Source organism: Gossypium raimondii, chromosome 11, assembly GCF_025698545.1.
Source record: "Gossypium raimondii isolate GPD5lz chromosome 11, ASM2569854v1, whole genome shotgun sequence".
NCBI lineage: Eukaryota > Viridiplantae > Streptophyta > Magnoliopsida > Malvales > Malvaceae > Gossypium > Gossypium raimondii.
Genome location: NC_068575.1, coordinates 59,713,796 through 59,733,582, shown reverse-complemented (window position 1 = coordinate 59,733,582; position 19,787 = coordinate 59,713,796). Strand labels below are relative to the sequence as shown.

Sequence of the window (19,787 nt, the reverse complement as noted above, 5' to 3'; positions counted from 1 at the left end):
TATATGTTTATGTAATATAATTGTATTCTTTTTCTTGTTATATTTATACTGTATTAAAAGTATTGTTTTTCAAGTGTCTATATTTATGGGTTTAAATAAAATATTAAATGATGGACAAAAAATAAAGTGCATTTTAAGTTTATAAAATATGTTAAAATTAATTATTATATTATATGAAGATTATAACGCAAATATTAAAAATATATTTTTTAAAATTTAATAAAGAAACATTAAATATACTAAAATGTATATATAAATTTGCTAAATATTAAATAAAAACAATACACTCTTTAAAAGTTTTAAAATAATAATATGGTTGACCTTGAATGATTTTGAATTAATCACTTACAAAATGTATAACGATTTTTTTGACACTCCATCTTAAAAAAAAAAAATCATTTTTGCCATTCATTTTTTTTTCTTCTCGGTTAGCTCTTGAAATTGTAATTTTGTCAAATCACCCTAATAGATGGAAAAGAAGGAAATTTGTGATACGTGGATGTAAAGATTATTACAATTTAGCAGCAAAATTATGAAATGAAGAAGAAATTAATTGAAGGGAGGAGGGACTACATAGCAGTAGAGTTTAATTGAGTGATTAATGGTGGGTTTTATTTAATTTTTAATATTAAAAAGTGATGATGTGTTAAGTAACTGGGATACCCACTTTTTGTAATTTTAGATAAGTGACCTGGAACAATTAATTAACATATTTACTAACACAAATATATATATTAATATTATAAAAGTCAAAACTTTTAGAATTTCTATAATTATAAAAATAGAATTGCCTCAAAAATATTAGAATCTTAAGGCAACTACCCTAATAATAGCAGGTTCCCCACGTCCTAAGTGACCCTGGAACAATTATTATGAATTAAGATTTAGTAGTAGAAAATAAGATTATTACAAAAATATGTTAATGTTGTAAGAGTCGAAACTTTTAGAATTTCTTTACTTTAAAAGAAAAACAGGCAACTACCCTAATAAAAGTAGGCTCCCCACGTCCTAAGAGAAGTTATTGTCTTCGAACATGTTCCCTAACCACATTCATTTTTTAATTAATTATGGTCTTCAATTTAATCGCAGTAAGAATTTCCAATGAAGTAAGGTTTTAAGTTGAGTAATTAATTATGATATTCAATTTCAATCAACATAATTCATTTAAAAAGTTGATTTAGGTTCAAGTCGCGTTTATTGTTCGACCTTTATTTTATTATTGTAATTCACAAAAAAAAATGAAACATTCCAATGAGTAAAAGCTAGATATCTACAATAATTATTTAAGTTTTCATTCATAAAATTGAGTTTAATATCTTATTTAAATGGCATCATATTCTTGACTACTTAAATTAACCCATTCTTAAAATTACTCACTATAAAATTATCATAAATAATTTCAAAATTTTTATTTAAAATTATAATACATAACTCAAAGATCCCTCGTTTAAGTATTCGTTTTCTTATGTAAAGATAAATTAAAGAAATACTCAATGGTTCTATTATTAATATAGTCACGAAGGATTTTCAACTCCGTCGAAAGAAGTTTGAGAGGTATATTTTACAAGGAATCAATGAAATTTTCAATAAATATGATGCTTAACTTTATCACACTTGAAAGAATAATGAATTATCAATAAATTGAAATGAATATTTTGAAGAAAAAAGTAACCTCAATATTGTAATTAAAATAATAAATTATTAGTTGAATTACTTTAATTTAAAATATAAATTTATCAGGGGTAAAGATTGAGAGATAATATTCAGGAATATGGTTCCCATTTTCTCCTCTCAACCACCACTATATATATATATATAGCAGATACAAATCTCATCAAACTTGTCAATACAGATAATGGAATAATAGTAATAAATGAGACGAAGTCAAACATTTTCTTTAATATTAATATTAAATCCATAGACTGATTGCTTACCTATTCATAGCCTAACAGGTCATCAAGTCAAATATGCTATTTTTTCTTGTATATAGAAAGAGCGTAGTGTACATCAATAGATCATTAACAGATTTTTGGACAGCTATATACAGTATATATTTTTCTTATAAATAAACTCCTTAATTAACATGGCTCGACAGCTTGGAAAACGCAATAAAACATATTATAATTAATTTTCAAGTATATTAATTATGGAAATTTGGATCTTATGCTGATAATATAAATTTTAGTACAGGAAAATGATTGTATGAGACATAGACGATATGTCATTTTTTTATTTTTATCAATTATTTAATGTCATTTCAGTATTTTTTTCATGTCATTGACACATTATTTTTTAATTTTTTTTAACTTGAACCCTGGATCTTAAACTCTAGACCTTGAACTCTAAACCCTGGCTACTGAACATAGGGTGTCGAAGGTTCATGATCCAAGTTTAGGGTTTAGGGCCCAAAACTAAAAGAATTACTAAAATGATATGTCAATAATATGGAAAACGATATTGAAATAACATTAAATAATTGGTAAGGAATAATTTGAATTTGATTTTTTTCAAGATGAAAATCCTGAAATTCAGAATAAAAATATTGGTATAACATTAAATTATTGAAAAATAGATACAAATGAGATGGTATTATTGTATCGTACCATCTTTTCCCAATTATCCCATTGCTTTTGTTTTAAATTTATTTTATGGGTGAAATATGGACCCTTCGACTAATATTGGAGTAAGGGTAAGGGAGGCGTGGCTAATTGATATTTGGTGATACTTGAATGCAGAATTAGAGATAAATGATGAAGTTGGTGTTAGTTGGGAACCGGGGTTAGGTGAGTGAAGTATATGTTAATACTTAATTATGTTTTCTCTAACAAGACATATCTAGCTTTTCTATTTGTCTTCCTCCCCGAGGAAACACAACTGGGACTTTCTGTTTGTTAATTTGTTTTTATCCGATCAGGCCCTGGTGCAAACGGGTTAGGTGAATTCTATTTTTTCCCAATATAATTAATACGTCTTCGTAAAAGAAAATTCTGATTTATGATATGTATTAGATGTCATATTTTGAAAAAGTATATATATATATATATATATATATCAATGGAATCACGTTGAACTAATACATTAAGACTGGGTTCATATAAGCCTTCCACATATATATATTTTTTCCTTTGAAATTTGACTTTCCACAGAGCCAAACCAAGAAAAAGGGTGAGCTACGTGTAGCAAGTTTGTTGTAAAAATGAAGATTAGGAAGTAAGAGAACTTTGTGACGTAGAGAACAAACAATCTTTGTTTGTCTCTAATACAAAGCAAATTTAGATACAATTTGCCATTGGGTTGCATGTTTATGTACCAAATAATAACACTTCTTAAAAAAGTGTGAATTAACTATAAATATATCTTCTTTCTTCTTTTTAATAGTTTGTTTATTTATATCTTTTAAGGTAATTTCATTTCGGTCAATTATGAAAATATTATTGCAATTTCGTCACTACATACTGTTAGAAAATTTTATAATTTTAGTCCCCCTTGATGATGAAGATGAGCACATGATGGTGATGATGTTGGCTAAAATCATAAACTTCTCTAATAGTAGTGATTATAAGGATTGTTTTAGGTAATCAAAATAAAAATATCTTAAAAATTAGACGATTAACTAGATGGTTTACCCGGGTCGAAAAGAACGCAAACTAATTTTGTCAATAAATTTTATGTGAAACCAATAAGTAATTCAAGATTTTCGTCTGTGGCTTTTGATCAAGATCTTGGATTGAAACTATGGGAGTGGACGACCAATTCTTTGGATAATAACGGTAGTGGCGCGGCAAGAATTATAGTGCCATTTGGAAGGAAAAATGAATCATAAATCATACAAACGGATAATGATTTTGATAAATAAATAATAATAAAAAAACAACAGCTTCAAGTGTAAAGCATCCCTCGTTGAGTTATTTAAAACCCTAACTTAGACATCAAAATTGCCAATTTTCAGGGACTGATGAAACCAATGACCAATCTATGGCTTCTCTGTAGCTTGCTTGATCTAACTGACTACATTTACCCCGCAGGGATTCCACCAACTAAGTCCAACAAATAAAAAATATATTAATTTTATAAGAAGAAAAAAGAAAGTGAAAAATTATTGAGAATGGTAAGCCATTAACATCAACAATGTCAAATACTATTAACTCATTTTAAGAATATTATCCTGCTTGAAGGAGACATATCATAGTTTGTGCTGATCTTCAAATGCTTACTATTCCTTGATAACGACAGGTTTTTGAGGCTCAAAGTATTCATCTGTAGGCCTACATTACTTGACAGGCAGATCACAACCAAATTGTTTGTAAGAAAATTCAATAAATAAAGACTTTAAATGGGTACTCGAAAAAATATATAAATCCCATTTTAATTAAATTCTAGAGGGTTTTATTTGTATAAGGGTTCACATCTGTCTATATGTCTCTTACTTCATTCGTACGACATCTGACCTCACCCATAAATGGAATAGTATTGCTTAGCAGAAATTATAGATATATATCCCGTATGTTTTGATTGCCTAATGCTCCCATCCCCACAAATTTTGATTAACCCTTATACCGATATCAACAGCGAAACATGGAAATAAAGGGAAAAGCATTCGATTCTTTTTTTTTATATATACTTTTTAGGTGTTTATTGTCAGGTTCTTTTTATCATTTTTATTTCTATTATTTGAGAGAGTTTAATATTATAACCACACATCCCTCACTATTTGTGCCTCTAAAGACTACTTGAGGTTTTCGAGGTATAAAACCTTAGGTGAATTATAGAAAGTTATAGTTTAACCTTGTAAAAGCTAGAGGGTTATATTTTAGAGTTTACACCCCCAAACTTAATCGAGCAATGCTAAAAACATGTCGTATAACGTAGAATTTAATTCATCCAAGTTGTCATGTAAAAGCAAAAATTATGGCCTCAAATCAATTCTGCAAGCATGTAGTTCATGTATAGTTTATCATTCAATATTTCTTCAAGTAACTAAATGCTAACAAAATCATGATTTTAAGAGTTAATTTTGTGAGTAGAGTTAATTCTCTTTCACAAAAGATTTTAACTTCCCTAAATCAACTAGCATAATTCCTCAAGACGAATGTTCTATCTCAACCTTGTGAAAAAAATAGGGATTGCAAAGGTTATATCTTGCTCCTAAAAGGTATCAATTCAAGTATAGTCAATTGAGAAATCCTTGGTTGAGGTATATCAGGATAGTGAAGGTAGACAATTGGGCCGAACTACTATAAATCGAATTGTCCAAAAAAAAATTTATTTCCCTATTATTTGGAAACGTTTGCAGAATTTATTAAAAATGCCAATTCACCCATCTTGATGCTTTCAAGTCTAATATCAATAATTGAAGCAGTTGAAAGACATGGAGATGGGAGGGCATGTATAAGAATTACGCAATCAGGTGGAAAGATGTAATATATTTTGATAAGCTTTTGTTAGGGATTTCTCTATACAGTTTCCTTTCATTTTCTGGAACTATAATGTATTTAAACTGGGTTGGTAGCCCTATGTAATTACATTACGTACCTGTCATATTTTGAAATAAGTGTCTGTAACTGACGGCTAGTGATTAAATGTTCAATAAGTGTTGGCTATTAGCTCATGATTTGAACTAATTATTCTTTGAAACTACTCTCCTTCCATTAGGTTCCAAAAATAAATAAATAAATAGTGGATTCAAACCTACTTTTACTAAAGGCGTATTTGGATAGACATTTTGGGTGCGGTGTAGTACAGTGTGTTTGGCTTATTTTTTGTCTCACGTTATAGTATTGTTACAATATCTAGTCTTACCATCATTGCTGTTTTTATACTAACAATAGGCAAATGCAAGTTAGGTTTTAAAAGTTACAACTTGAAATGTTCACAACACTGTAATCATATAAAAGGAAGAGTTAATGTTGTTAATTTCTTCATGCTTTAAACTATAGTACTAATTATATGCTAAATTTTTATGTGAATTAAATAATAAAAAAGAAGATTTAATGGACCACATAAATTTTATGCACCATTAATTAATAATAAAATAAAAATAATCAAAGACTTAACAATAAATATTAATTATATTTTTAAACATAAATAAATACAAAAAATCAAATCCTAAACTCAAATCCGTAATTCAAAACTCAATCAAAACCAAAACCAAAACAAAAATGAATGATGTTTAATAAAATTAGTAGTCATTTAATTTTTATTTTGCGCCAATAATAATGTGTTATTTTATTATTAACCGATGATGCATAAAATTTATATTAAAATAAAAATAAATTAACAAATAAAAAAAATGTCGCCTTCATTTTGTTCTTGTATTTTTCTGGTTGGATTATTAATTTGTTAGCAACCCAAACGTGTTTATGATCAAGAAGGATCTTCAAAAATAAATATTTTTTGTATATGGGTTTTAAAAATAAAAATATTCAATTTGATATCTTTAATAGTAATAAAAAGAAGATAATATCTAATATTTTTTATTGATGGTTATAAGTTTAATTTTGAAGCACGTGGTAAGGGGTAGATAGACTTGCATCATGACAAAATAAAGGATATCGAAAAAGGGTTTATGTTTAGCAAAGGTAAGAACAAAACACACAACCATTTTTAGGAAATCATCTCTACTCGATTAATATCACAAAAACAATTGACTCTAATAATTTCATTCACCTCTCTTAATTATTAAAATAAAATTTAAATTAAAAAACATTATATAAACATTCATGAATCAAAAACCTGTTTGTATGTATAAACATTCATTATCGGAAATAACTGTTTTGGGGGCAGATTCATGAATATAAATCCATGTATTGTTCATCCCATCCCTTCAATTTCGTTTATTTAGTATTTTTTTTAATTTTATACATTTTTTACTATTACGTCTAATCTTAATCTTTAAAGTAAATCCTTGTTGTTGCAACACTAATTGTATCAATCAATAGTTTTTGTCGAAACCATTTTTGAATTTGAAAAAACGGGGATCGACTTTTAAAATGAAAACGGGAGTCGCCACCGATCTTTTATTGTGGTGTGATCGGTTAGCACCCTCGTGACGCCCAAAATTGGTACCGAATAGATTGTTTAATGTCTTAGTGTCGAAATTTTGAAAAGATTTTAAAATACGATCCTTTGAGGTTTAAGTTTGAATAAACCAAATTGAATAATAAGATGCGCTTATTTTGACGAAATAAATTGCCACACTCAGTGAGTTAGGGTGCAACAATTCAATCATCAAAATTAAGTGTGTCTTTTTAATTTTTAAATTTTAAAATTCGTGGATTTTGAGAAGGTTATTTGGTCATTTAAGTCAAACGAGAAATTAGAATCCAGTAAGTTAGGGTTCAATTTCTCGAAATTCCAAAACATCAAACATTGCCTTTATTTTAAAATCAAGATAACAAAATGCCATATCCAGTAAGTTAGGATACAATATTTTGAAGTCTCAAGAGCTTTATTCTGAAATTATAGGGTTTTAATACAATAATTACTTGGCTATCTAAATTCATCGAAAAGAATTGAAGCCCAGTAAGTTAGGGCACAATCCTCTCAAGAATTATGAACACCAAGCCCCCCTTTTTTTGAAAATTATGAAATAGCATGATCGTAATGCTTTAATAAAACACATCCATTTTTAAAACAAATATAGCATAATTAATGTATAATGTAAAAGATAGATGGTAACTCAAACACATACTAAGAAATAACAAGCAAGCAATAAATAAATACAAATAACAATAATGGTTTTAATCATATTGTACAAACACCAATATTAACAAATAAATATTCAATAAATTAATAATCAATTTTTAAAAGATGCCTAGAGACAATAAAAAATAATCGATATATCCTATATATAAAAATTTTAATATAAACTACATACATGATTTCAAAATAAACTCGAAAATTATTAAAAGAATAGTATTTGAAATGAATTAGGAATAAACTTAAAGTAAGCAATAAACCTTTACTAGCTTGACATGATAATACATATAAAAATATAAAAATAATGATACATACATACCAATATATGAAAAAACAAAGTTTATCACAAAGTTTTAAAAGAAGTTAATTACTTACAGATAAAATAGGTTTGGAAGATATATACAAATAAATTAAATAAAAGAAAATAAGAGTAATCTAAATTAAAAAAATACGTAGTGGATTCAAAATATTAATGTATGATGAATGAAAAATATTGATAATAGATTAGGATAATAATTTATTATAATTTAAGCTATAATAATAGTAGATTTAAAACTACCCAATTTAGATTTTGAATTAATATTTATTTTTCAAAAAATAATGCATCAAAATAAGACTTATCATATTAAATAAAAATGCTAAGCAAACTAATTAAATACTAAATAAAAAGGTAAAATACACAAATTCGGACCAAATTAATGACTGATTAAACTCCACGGGACTAAAATAGCAATTAAACGCAAAATTTGGATGCTCAAATCTAATTAGTGAGAACGATACCGTTTAACTCTGATCCAAATGAAAACAAAATTAAATATGCGGTACAAATTAAAAAACCCTAAAGAAAAACTGATTTGAAATAAAATCTAATGCAGAGGGACTAATTATGAAAATAAACCATTGGACAAAGAGGCGCGGATCCTACCCCGGGTCGGGTCACCGCGCGGATCTGAGCCTTCAAACGACGTCGTTTTGAAACCATCGTCTTGGCATCAAACGGCGACGTTTCCTATGATGGTTGTAAGCTAAAACAAAACCTAAAATCTAGCAGCCAATTCATATTTTATTAAAACCTAAAGCAAATGAAAAAGAAACTCCATGCGTCGCCTCGAAGACTGGCTGTTCAAGAGCTCTCCGAATGCTCGTCTGGCTCCAATCGCAGCGGAGTAGACATCGTTCAGATGACAGGTAACTCTCAGCCCTCTATCCTCTCATTTTGATTTTATCTCGAGTACAAAAATGAAGCAAAAGGGAAAAGAAAAATCTAGAAAAGAAAAAAAAATGAAATCACCTTTAATATTCTGCTTTTTTTATTTTTTTTAATAATCTCCGGGTTCGTGTGTGTAACCCTTTACAAATTCTTGAAGAAGCAAATGAAAAAGAAACTCCATGCGTCGCCTCGAAGACTGGCTGTTCAAGAGCTCTCCGAATGCTAAATGGCTCCAATCACGTGAGTAGACATCGTTCGGATGATGATGTAACTCTCACCCTCTATCCTCTCATTTTGATTTTATCTCGAGTACAAAAATGAAGCAAAAGGGAAAAGAAAAATCTAGAAAAGAAAAAAAAATGAAATCACCTTTAATATTCTGCTTTTTTATTTTTTTTAATAATCTCCGGGTTCGTGTGTGTAACCCTTTACAAATTCTTGAAGATGGCCTTATATAGCCGAAAAACGACATAATAAAAAGAAAAAGAAAATTACAGAAAAAAAATCCTATTCTTTGCTGTATTTTCTTGCTGTTGTTGTTTTTTGGGTGTTTTACAAAAATATTATAAAAAATAAAAATTTACCAAAATATTACAACTTTTTTTTATTTACCAAAATATTACAACTTTTTTTTATTTACCAAACTATTACTTTTTTTTATTATTTACCAAAATATATCAAAAAAAAAACAACAAAAGACAAAAAAAAAAACAAAAACTGACACAGCCTGATCACGCCAATGCCATTGGCGGCACCAATGTGCCAAAGGACTAAAATGTGACCACTTGTAGTTTCAAGGACCTAACATGCAAATTTACCATTTTGAATTTTGAAAGTGAATTGCTGTTGTTGTGCGCACTAAAAGTGAAATGTGGCTAATTGCCTTCTAAGCCCTCCTTATTTATTATTTACTTTTTTTTCCCTTCAACTCACTTTTTTATTTAATAAACAAGCCCTCAACCTATTTTTGTAGTTAAATAAGCTCTTAATCTATGATTTTTACTCATAAAAGCCATTTATTTTATTATTAAAGTAAATATATTTTACCTAAAGTAAAGCTATTTAAAAAAGTATAAACTAATTTGCATTTTATGTATTATTTTCGTAATTTGATGAGAATAGTTTATTTAAAAATTTACTAAATTTGATGATCAGAATAGTTTATAATTATACTTTATTTTTCTATTTGGGTTACATTTATAGGTGATCGGTTTATTATTACTTATAGTTAAGTGATAATTAAGATACTTAGAATTCTAATTAGTAATAACTCTATTTTAATTTAATAAACTATTCTCATTTAATAACTATATTTTAAATTAATAGAAATATCAGACATGCCTTATTGAAAAATAGTTTACTTAATTTATTAAATTAAAATAGAGTTATTAAATGAGAATAGTTTATTAAATTAAAATAGAGTTATTAAATGAGAATAGTTTATTAAATTAAAATAGAGTTATTAAATGAGAATATTTTATTAAATTAAAATAGAGTTATTAAATAAAAAAGTGAGTTGAAGGGGATCCAAAAGAAAATAATAAATAAGGAGGGCTTAGAAGACAATTAGCCACATTTCACTTTTAGTGCGCACAACAACAGCAATTCACTTTCAAAATTCAAAATGGTAAATTTTCATGTCAGGTCCTTGAAACTACAAGTGGTCACATTTTAGTCCTTTGGCACATTGGTGCCGCCAATGGCATTGGCACCATTGGTGCCGCCAATGGCATTGGCACCATTGGTGCCGCCAATGGCATTGGCACCTTTGGTGCCGCCAATGGCATTGGGGTGATCAGGCTGTGTCAGTTTTTGTTTTTGTTTTTGTCTTTTGTTGTTGTTTTTTTATATTTTTGGTAAATAATAAAAAAGTAATATTTTGGTAAATAAAAAAGTTGTAATATTTTGGTAAATAAAAAAGTTGTAATATTTTGGTAAATTTTATTTTTATAATATTTTGTAAAAACCCTTGTTTTTTTTCGTTGTTTGTCATTTCTTTGTTTGTGCAGAGTGCAGCGTCTGCACCACCGGTGGCGTGAGGCGGTGGTGCACGTGCGAGGGCAGAGCTTGATTGCGGCGCTAGAGGCTCACCATTACTGCTAGGGTTTTCGGTGTTTGGGGGGCACTTTTGGGCTGAGTTGGTTTTTGGGCTAGGCTAGGGTTTGGGTTTGGGTTAAAGCTGATTGGGTTTAGGCTAATCGGGCTTAGGACTGTATTTTGGGTAGTGGATATTGGTTGATTCTAATTTAGGGTCTGTTTAGTTTGGACCACATTGAGCCCGGTGTAAAGGGACTATTTTTGGACTTTTAATTTTGGTTTTATATTTATTATTTATTTATTTCTGATTTGGGCCAGGCAAATTTGGGCCATTACAGTTTTTTTCTAGACCAATGCATATGCATGTTTGTTGTGTACTTACGATCATCAACCCTAAAATCGAAAAAGATCTGGGTCACAGGGACTCACCAGATGGATATGTGTAAGCCTTACAATACAAAGCTCGCAGTCTCGGCTGGCATATGCGTAAAGAGTGTATAGCAGGCAACCCAGAGCAATACATGTGTCCAATATGCATAGAGTCTTCTAAAAATGTAAATTCTATAAACAGTAGCTATATATATAAATATTCGAATATTTTTCTTAATAAGACACGACAAAAAATTACTCAATTGAGTGCTGTAGTTCATGAAATTGGAGTAAACACGTATCCATTCATGTGATAGAATCAAAGTGGCCATGTGCACCTAGCTACAATCATGGAGTATTTCAAAACTATTTTGTATATCCATATTCCAATAAAAATGATGAAAAGCTAAAAACTAATCTTGGATCCAACATCCAACTTGTTCGGGAATACAAGAAAAAGACAATCAAGGGTGTTTCAGATTTTCTTTTATTCCTTAATCCTCCACTAAAACCATACGCGTGCTTTGCACCAAAAAACATCACTCTTTTTTCTGCTTTCTGCAACTTTATCCAAAAAATAATACTCAGTTTCCTCAACCCTTTCTTTATCTGATCTTTTACATGAAAGTTTGGGCTTCCATTACCAAATCTAGTATTCCACTTCGGTCACCCTTTTGGTGTAAATCCAAAGTGTCATAAAGCTATATTGGACATGAAATTAATTTTTTTATTAATTTCATAACATGTGGAATATGTGTTCTCGAGAGTGAGACTGGTATTACCTCAACTGCTAGTTTGTTGATAATTTATTTGTTGATATATTAGATCAATAGATGTAGAAATTAAAAAGCGATAATTTTGGTCAAAAAGTAGAGAAGAAGATCATCCTTCTTTTGAGATGTCTGTCTCCTTTTATTATATAGAGTCGGACCTCGAGTCGATTTCGTGTCGAGTTGTTTTTAATTATTATAATTATATAACAATATTATATTGAAATGGTTAAAGTATATTATAAGATTTTACTTTTTATAAATTTAGAATTTAGTTTATATTTATTTATTTTAAGAAATTATTTTTCACTTATAACATATTGTAAGAATCGAACCCATAATCAAATCGGTAACTTTGCATTTGTAATTAAAAACACAGTCAGTTTTTTCTATAGGCTGAAAACATGTATGTAAGTAAAGTTTACCTAATAACCCTTTTCTTTCTACCAAGTGGAGGAGAATGATTTTGTTGATGGTTTATTTTGTATTTGTTCATCCCCTCTACCATCTCTTTTGCCTATTTTACGTGATGATTGTAAAAGTTTATGGTTAAACACCATGTAAACTTGATTAGATGATTCTATGTTTGAATGTTTTTATCATGCAAAACTATAACCTTTTTATGTTTTACATCAAAATGATGGTGCCGCAAAACCGAGTTTTGTTTTATATGTTTATTAAATATTTATTTCTTAACAAAATCAAATATAGGGTAAAAATATCGTGTTTGGAGTTAGATTGCATTTCACCTTATTTATTCAATAAATAGGTATATTAATCATGTACTTAGATCAAAGAGTAAATTGGTCTTTTTGTTAAAAATTCATCAATTTTACCGTTAAAACTAACTTGGTTGACAAAAGAACCGGACATGGACTAATTTTTAACGGTAAAATGAATGAAATAAAAAAAAACAGTTTACTTTTTCATTTTTTTTTAGTAAAAAAAACTTTGTTTTCCAACTTATACATGTTTTGTTTTGCTTCGTGTTAAAACTAAATAAATATATCATTATGAGCACAATTGACGTTATACTTTTGATGCGGCTAAGTCAAATGATTATTTTTAACAAATCTTTGATGGATCCCATGGTGCTAAGAGTCTTAAAACAATTCATAGTATTGTTTATAATGAAATAAGGCCCACTTAGTGTCTAAGCCGAAGTAAATGGTCCTTAAAATGATTCAGAACTGGAATATTTGCTTGGCCCATCATGTCTAGACTGCATCTCCACAGTTGGTTCTAATTTGGGACTAAACTCCATTTCATTGGGTAGCCATGATCTTAATAATAGTGCAATTTACCACTACAGTTCACTATGTCAACTATCGACTAACCTCGAGATCCGCAGCTAACTTAAATCATTCCTGGTCTTGTATGCTTAAAATTACTGAACCATATAGCATTTAAACAAAGAGTATGACGGAGATTAGAGCGTTAAATGTTGAAGGCAGCATTAGGCAGTGGAAATGGATGAGGGTGGGGACATATTTGATACTTTGTTTCTCTTTTTCTCACTCTTGCAGCCTTTCGAAAGATGTTTGATAATTAGAGCTCGAAGTTTGTGGGGACTGTTTGGTTTCAACTACGTATAGAAAAGGACTGGTTGTGGGCATTGGTGCATTTTCGAGTTGAGACAAATGAAAACAGTGAGAGAAGTTGGATTCTGGTATTAGAGTTGGGGTGGGTTTGATCAGTCATTGTTGGGTTGATGGAATATATATGTGAAGGCACACATTCTTCTGAAGAAAATTTAGTCCAAACCAGTAGTAATATAGCAACAATGGAGGGAAAGGAGGAGGAAGCGGTGGTAATGATAATGCCGGAGGTGGAGGAAGTGGACGGGTGGAATCATTTCAGTGCCCCCCCCCAAAAAAAAATTTATAAAAATAAAATAACAATTTTTATTGATTAAAACTTAAAACTTTTTATTTTTTAATTTCTATTTTATTTTTAAACAATGGTTCTGGTCATACTTATTTTTTTTATACAATGATAATACAATTAGTGATAGCTATAGTTTTTTTTTTCTTTTATCTCTCTTTTTTAAATTATTTTTATGTAAGTTAATTAAAGCTAAATTAAGTTAGAGAAAATGCCATGTATAGATGAGTGTATAGTACTATTTGTATGTCTTTAAAATTTGATGATGTGACAATTTTATTGGTGCCTAAAATTATGTTTTTTAGGATGATCTTAATTTAATTTATTCTCAAACTCTAAAGGGATAAATATCAAAATTATACATTAATTTTGATCGAATGTGTAATGTTATACATAAACTTTAATTTTGTGCGATTTTATATATGAAAATTTACCTTTATTCAATTTTCATAAATTCTGATAACATTATCAAATTAGCACTATTTTACATTTATATATTGCACACACAAACAATTATATTAATTTAATATGAAAATAAATGTATGTATTTATTTCTTTTAATGTACATAATTAAATCAAAAGTAAAATTTCACGTATTCATTTGAACCACAATTCAAGTTTCATATGTATAGTTACACGAAATCAAAAATCATATATTAAAATTACACGTTAAAATAAAATTCATATATAAATTTAATATTTATCCAATCTTAAATTCAAATAATTGATATGATTAGAAATTTTAGTCAGAATTTGCCAACAATAGGATTTGATTTGCCCCCACTACTAGATATTATAGTCCCAACCATGACCCCAAGTGAAGTACATGATTTCCCGCCTTTACTTGCAACCTAAATATCCTACCTTATCCTTACCAAATCAAATAAGAGTACAAAATTCATATCACCACTTAATCATACAGCCCACTCTCCACTTCCTCTCTCTTCTCTTACCATTCCGATGAAAAACCAGCAGTCGTTTCATTTTAATTCAATGATCTGTATCACATTATTATGACATACATTCTTATCAAAACCAGCAATTTTGCATAATAACTTAATATTAAAGTTATCCTTTTTTGCACCAGAAGATGATGACCATGTTCCGTTGTGGGAGCTTTCAAAAACATTAGCTTGACATGACATTGACTGCCATACTTTATAATTGCTGTCGTGCAGATTGGAAGTGGTGATTGCCTATGCCACACAACAATTATACATGGAAACCCAAGAACTGCGGCCCAAATGCTAAAAAGCTGTACAACTTGTGTAAATTTTATATGAGGTTGGGGGCTTATCAAACAATGTCAATGTTTAGCAGAGCCCGCTATAGTTTTATAGCTTTTCTGGGCATCAAACAGTGCAAAGCCATTTGGTTTAGTGTCTAAAATCATTTTCACCACACTCGATGATGATGCAGATAAACTTGAAGTGTCATAAATGGGTTAGATTGGAGTCTCCCAACCCTTGTCGGTCCCCACCCTTGTTTCACATTTTTAATTCATCCAACCAGATGAAACAGGGCCAGGGCAGAGCCCTTTTCAAGATTATGGATAACCTCAATTCGGATGGAACCATTTTTGTTTATGTTCAATTTGCAAAGGACAACTAAGAACTGTCCAAAACCAACAGCAAAGCCCATATTCCCTCCAACGATTCAACATCAAACACGAAGCTGCTTCGGGTACAACCACTCCAAATACCTAAAAATACACATCCTCAATGCAAAATAGCAAAGAAGTAGAAAATTAAAATGATTTGAGGTAGGGGTGAGCAAAACTCGATTCGATTCGAAAAAATCGAAAAAAAATTCGAATTTCGAGTTAAACGAATCGAGTTATTCGAATCAACTCGAATTATTTTTTTCGAATTTCGAGTTCGAATCGAGTTGAGTTTTCAAATTCGAATAACTCGAATAATTGAATATTAAACTATAATATTTTACATTTTACCTAAACTCCCAAACCTTTTACTTTTCACTCAAAACTTTTACTCCTTCCCACTTTTTCCCCAAAACTTTTACTCCTCCTCCCAACCCCCAATCTACCCAAAATCCATTTCCCATCAAAATTTTACTCTCCCATTTATTATTTCTCAAAATTTTACTCCAAAAACCCTTAAAACATTTTATTTTCCCCCACTATTTTTACTTCCTCCCACTTTTCCCCTAAAACTTTTATTCCCTCCCCATCCCACCTCCCATCTACCCCAAACTCTCCCCCCTCCATTTTTTTTAATATTTTCCCTCCAAAATTTTACTCCCCCTATTTACTTTCCCTCAAACTTTTATTCACCAAAACTTTTTATTTTCCCCCTAAACTTTTACTTCTCACCCTTTACTCTCAAATAAAAAATCAAAATTATCCAAAAAAAAATCACTAAACATAAATAGTAATAATTTTATTTATATCTACTATTTATATTATTAAATTAAATTTCACATTTTATATTATTTATATTATTGAATTGTTTAGTCATATTGAATATTTATATTAAAATTGAATTATTAATTATGCCATAAAATATTAGTGTTAAAATTTTATATTGGTATCAATTTCACATTTTATTTTTAAAATAACTTTTATTAAAAATCGTATTTTACTTTTAATATATTATTTAATTCCAAAATACATAGTGACAAGAATCTAAAGATAATTAAAACAACTAAGCAAGCAAAGAAGCTAATCAATATATAAAAATTAAAAATAAATTATGAGGTGATGAAAGTTAATAAAAAATTGATTAAGGTGGACAAATTTTATTACGATGGGTGACAATAGTTACAAGGACTCCAAATTATTTTTTAAAAATTAACTCGAACAAATATATTCGATTCGATTCGATTCGAATTCCATCTCACTCGACTCGATTCGAGAAAACTTCAAATAAAGTTAGGATGATAAAATGAGATTCGAAAACTCGATTAACTCGAAAATTTTTGATTCGATTCGATTCGATTCGATCGAATGCTCACCCCTAATTTGAGGGTAAAAGAATCGGAAATATATATATATAAATCAAACAAAGACAATTAAAATCCTACCTAAATGAGTTACATTCCTAGAATTCTTCCTACCCAAACTAATAATGTTTACAAGTCCAACCGAAACTAACTCGGGTTTAATATTATCCAAAACTGGGAACAGAAGTAGGAACTGAACCGGGTTCCGCCTCACCCGGAGCTTCTCTCTTACGTCGCATCTCAAGCACTTTCCGATGATGGTTCGAGTGTAACTCGCTTGAAAATGTCGGGCTACAAGCTGGTCTGTACTCGGGTAAAAGCCGACCCGATTTGAACCTCACCCCGCAAGCGTTGCACAAAGTCTTAACTCCCATTGGACCAGCTCTCCATTGTGGCGTCTTTGTAACTCCACAATGACTGCACCTACGCGTTGGCTGGGTCCCATTTCCAATGGTTGACTCGGTTGCCGGTCTCTTCTTATGCTTCTTCTCCATTGAAAGCGATTCGGATAGTTCTAAGGTTGAATCTGAACCGCTGTTTGAACAAAGGAACCAAGGGCTTGAAGCCGAAGGGCTAGAGGAGGATGACGATGAGGAGCTTGAAGATGATTCTGTAAAAGGAGGGGAAGCGACAAGGCACCAAACTCGACCACCAGTTCGACTGCGCTTGCTTCTGGCTTTGCCTGGAACACGAGTTTTGAAACATGTCGTAACTGGTTTCTCGGGTTTAGGCAATTTGTGGTCTGGTAAATTGGGCTTTTCCGTTAACATTCCGGCGGGATACGCTGCCGCAGAGTGTTCCGAGAAGGAATCCTCAACGAAATGAGACAACCATTCAAGGTTAGCGACGTCATCCGCCTGTAAAAATGGCACCTTTCTCACCATTAACAACTATTCCCCGAACTCAAAATAGCAAAAGCAATTTTTTTTAAAAAAGAAAGAAGGTTCTTTTTAGAAGTACCGGAACGGCGAGCTCGTTGGTGGATAAGGAACTGTAATCAAAATTGATAGTATCGTTAGAAAAATGGTGCTCTTGGCTTAGCTTTTGTCTCTTATGCGAAGAAGAAACTGGTACTTGTTCTTCTTCTTCTTCTTCATCTTCATCATGTTGTTCAAGGAAACCCTCTTCGTGAGTGAAGTCAAACAGGTCGTCTACAGAAAAATCATCACAAGAGACTCCATTTTGTCCATTATTTACAACCCAAATATCCTCAAGAAGCGCTTGGGGACTTGATTTCAAAGCCATCTCCTTCCTAAAACTGGTCTTCAAAGCTGCTTCAACGCATTCCATTTCCTAAAAAAAAACACGTAAAAAAGATAAAAACTCAGAATCTAAAAACAACCCACCACAAAAAACCACAAGCTAATATCTTTACAAAACTGAATACCTGAAGAGAAGAGGATAATAGCAAAGGGGTGGTAGAAGCTAGAGGAGGGAATTTGAAGAAGAAAGGATGGTGGTGAGTTTGGTAAAGCATTGAATGATGATAGAAAGCATCCATGGTTCCTTTGATTCCTTGTTTTATCTCTCTATCTCTTTGATTTTTATTTTTTTCTTTTTTACTTTTCTCACTTTTCTAGGGGATAAAGAAAAGATTAATTTATGGACACTGTATTAAATTTCTCACCTTTATTATACGTTGGAAATTTATGTATTTATAACAGTAGTACTCTCATAAATTACGAAAAAGAAAAAAGCTGACTGAATTACGAAGACTACCCTTTGGGGACTTTTTAGTGTCTGGGTTTTGGCAGAATTAAGATCAGGTCAGGTCGGACCAAATCATCAGATTCTCGAATTCTTTGTTTCCTTTTTTTTTTCTTTTTTTACAAACAAAAAAACCCCAAGGTCGTGAAGACCTAGGAAACCCCAACCTTTTTCTATGTTGCTTTTTTTTTTCGTTTCTTCAGCGGTAAGAATTTGGGCCGTCGTCTATTTTGACTAATTAATTTCACGTTTTATTTCACCACCGCGTTAATTGCCTGCCGCTCCTCTTGGTTGTTCACAGCTACTCCTCCTTTCTTTTCTTTATTTCCCGCCCATTATAGGATAAATTATTTTATTATACAAACCTTATTACTATTCATTTGTATTACACAATTTTTTAATATATCAATAAATGTATTTAAAGTTCAGTTACATGTTCAAAACTTGAAATCAGAACGTCTGTTCAAAATATAAAAAATTTTGAGGCATTTTAGATTTTTTTTTTATTCTACTAAGTAAATGTATCAGAAGCCCATAATTTAGATACATAATTTTGAGGTGATTAGAGACGGACTCAAGAATCACAGTACTTAGGAGAGTTCAACGAATTATGAGAGTTGAAGGTCAGTGACGAATAAAATATGTTCTCATAGAATGTAATCTAATTGTTAACTCTTTAGCTAAATTAAATTTCTACAGGTTATTGATGTTGCACCTAACTAAGTTTTGGGGTTCCTTCAACAAGACAAAGTTAGCAGTACTTTCGTTTAATTTAGTTTTATGTAATTTTCTCTTTTGTTTATCACCAAAAGATATATATACAACTTGAACAATAATATAAAATTTTAAAATGATTGTTTTTAAAAATAAATTGAGCTTAGGTTCTAACATTAAAGGTTTGAGCTTGACCAATTTGACTCGTTTTATTTTATTTTATAATGTATTTTTATTTTGATATATTATTAAATTATATAAATAAAATATATAATACTATAATATAAATATTAAAAATATATTCAGTTGTATATGTTTACAATTTTAATAAAAGAAAAAATTGTAAAATTAGGAAAACAAATAAACGAGCTTAGAATTGGTTTAGATGTGTTATTTAAAAATATCAATAAGCTTGAATAAATTCAAATATTCATAAT

At 30.0% G+C, this 19,787-nt stretch overlaps 1 protein-coding gene across 1 annotated transcript; it reads right to left on the bottom strand.

Moving 5' to 3' along the window:
- Positions 1 to 16,947: 16,947 nt before the first annotated feature.
- LOC105802183 (GATA transcription factor 5) lies at positions 16,948 to 18,656 on the bottom strand. Its single transcript, XM_012633671.2, has 3 exons — positions 18,317 to 18,656; positions 17,890 to 18,222; positions 16,948 to 17,786 (listed from the first exon to the last, which is right to left on the bottom strand). Exons 1-3 carry the CDS (start codon positions 18,428 to 18,430, stop codon positions 17,094 to 17,096), a joined length of 1,140 nt encoding a protein of 379 aa, XP_012489125.1. The 5' UTR covers positions 18,431 to 18,656; the 3' UTR covers positions 16,948 to 17,093.
- Between the last annotated feature and the right edge of the window lie 1,131 nt (positions 18,657 to 19,787).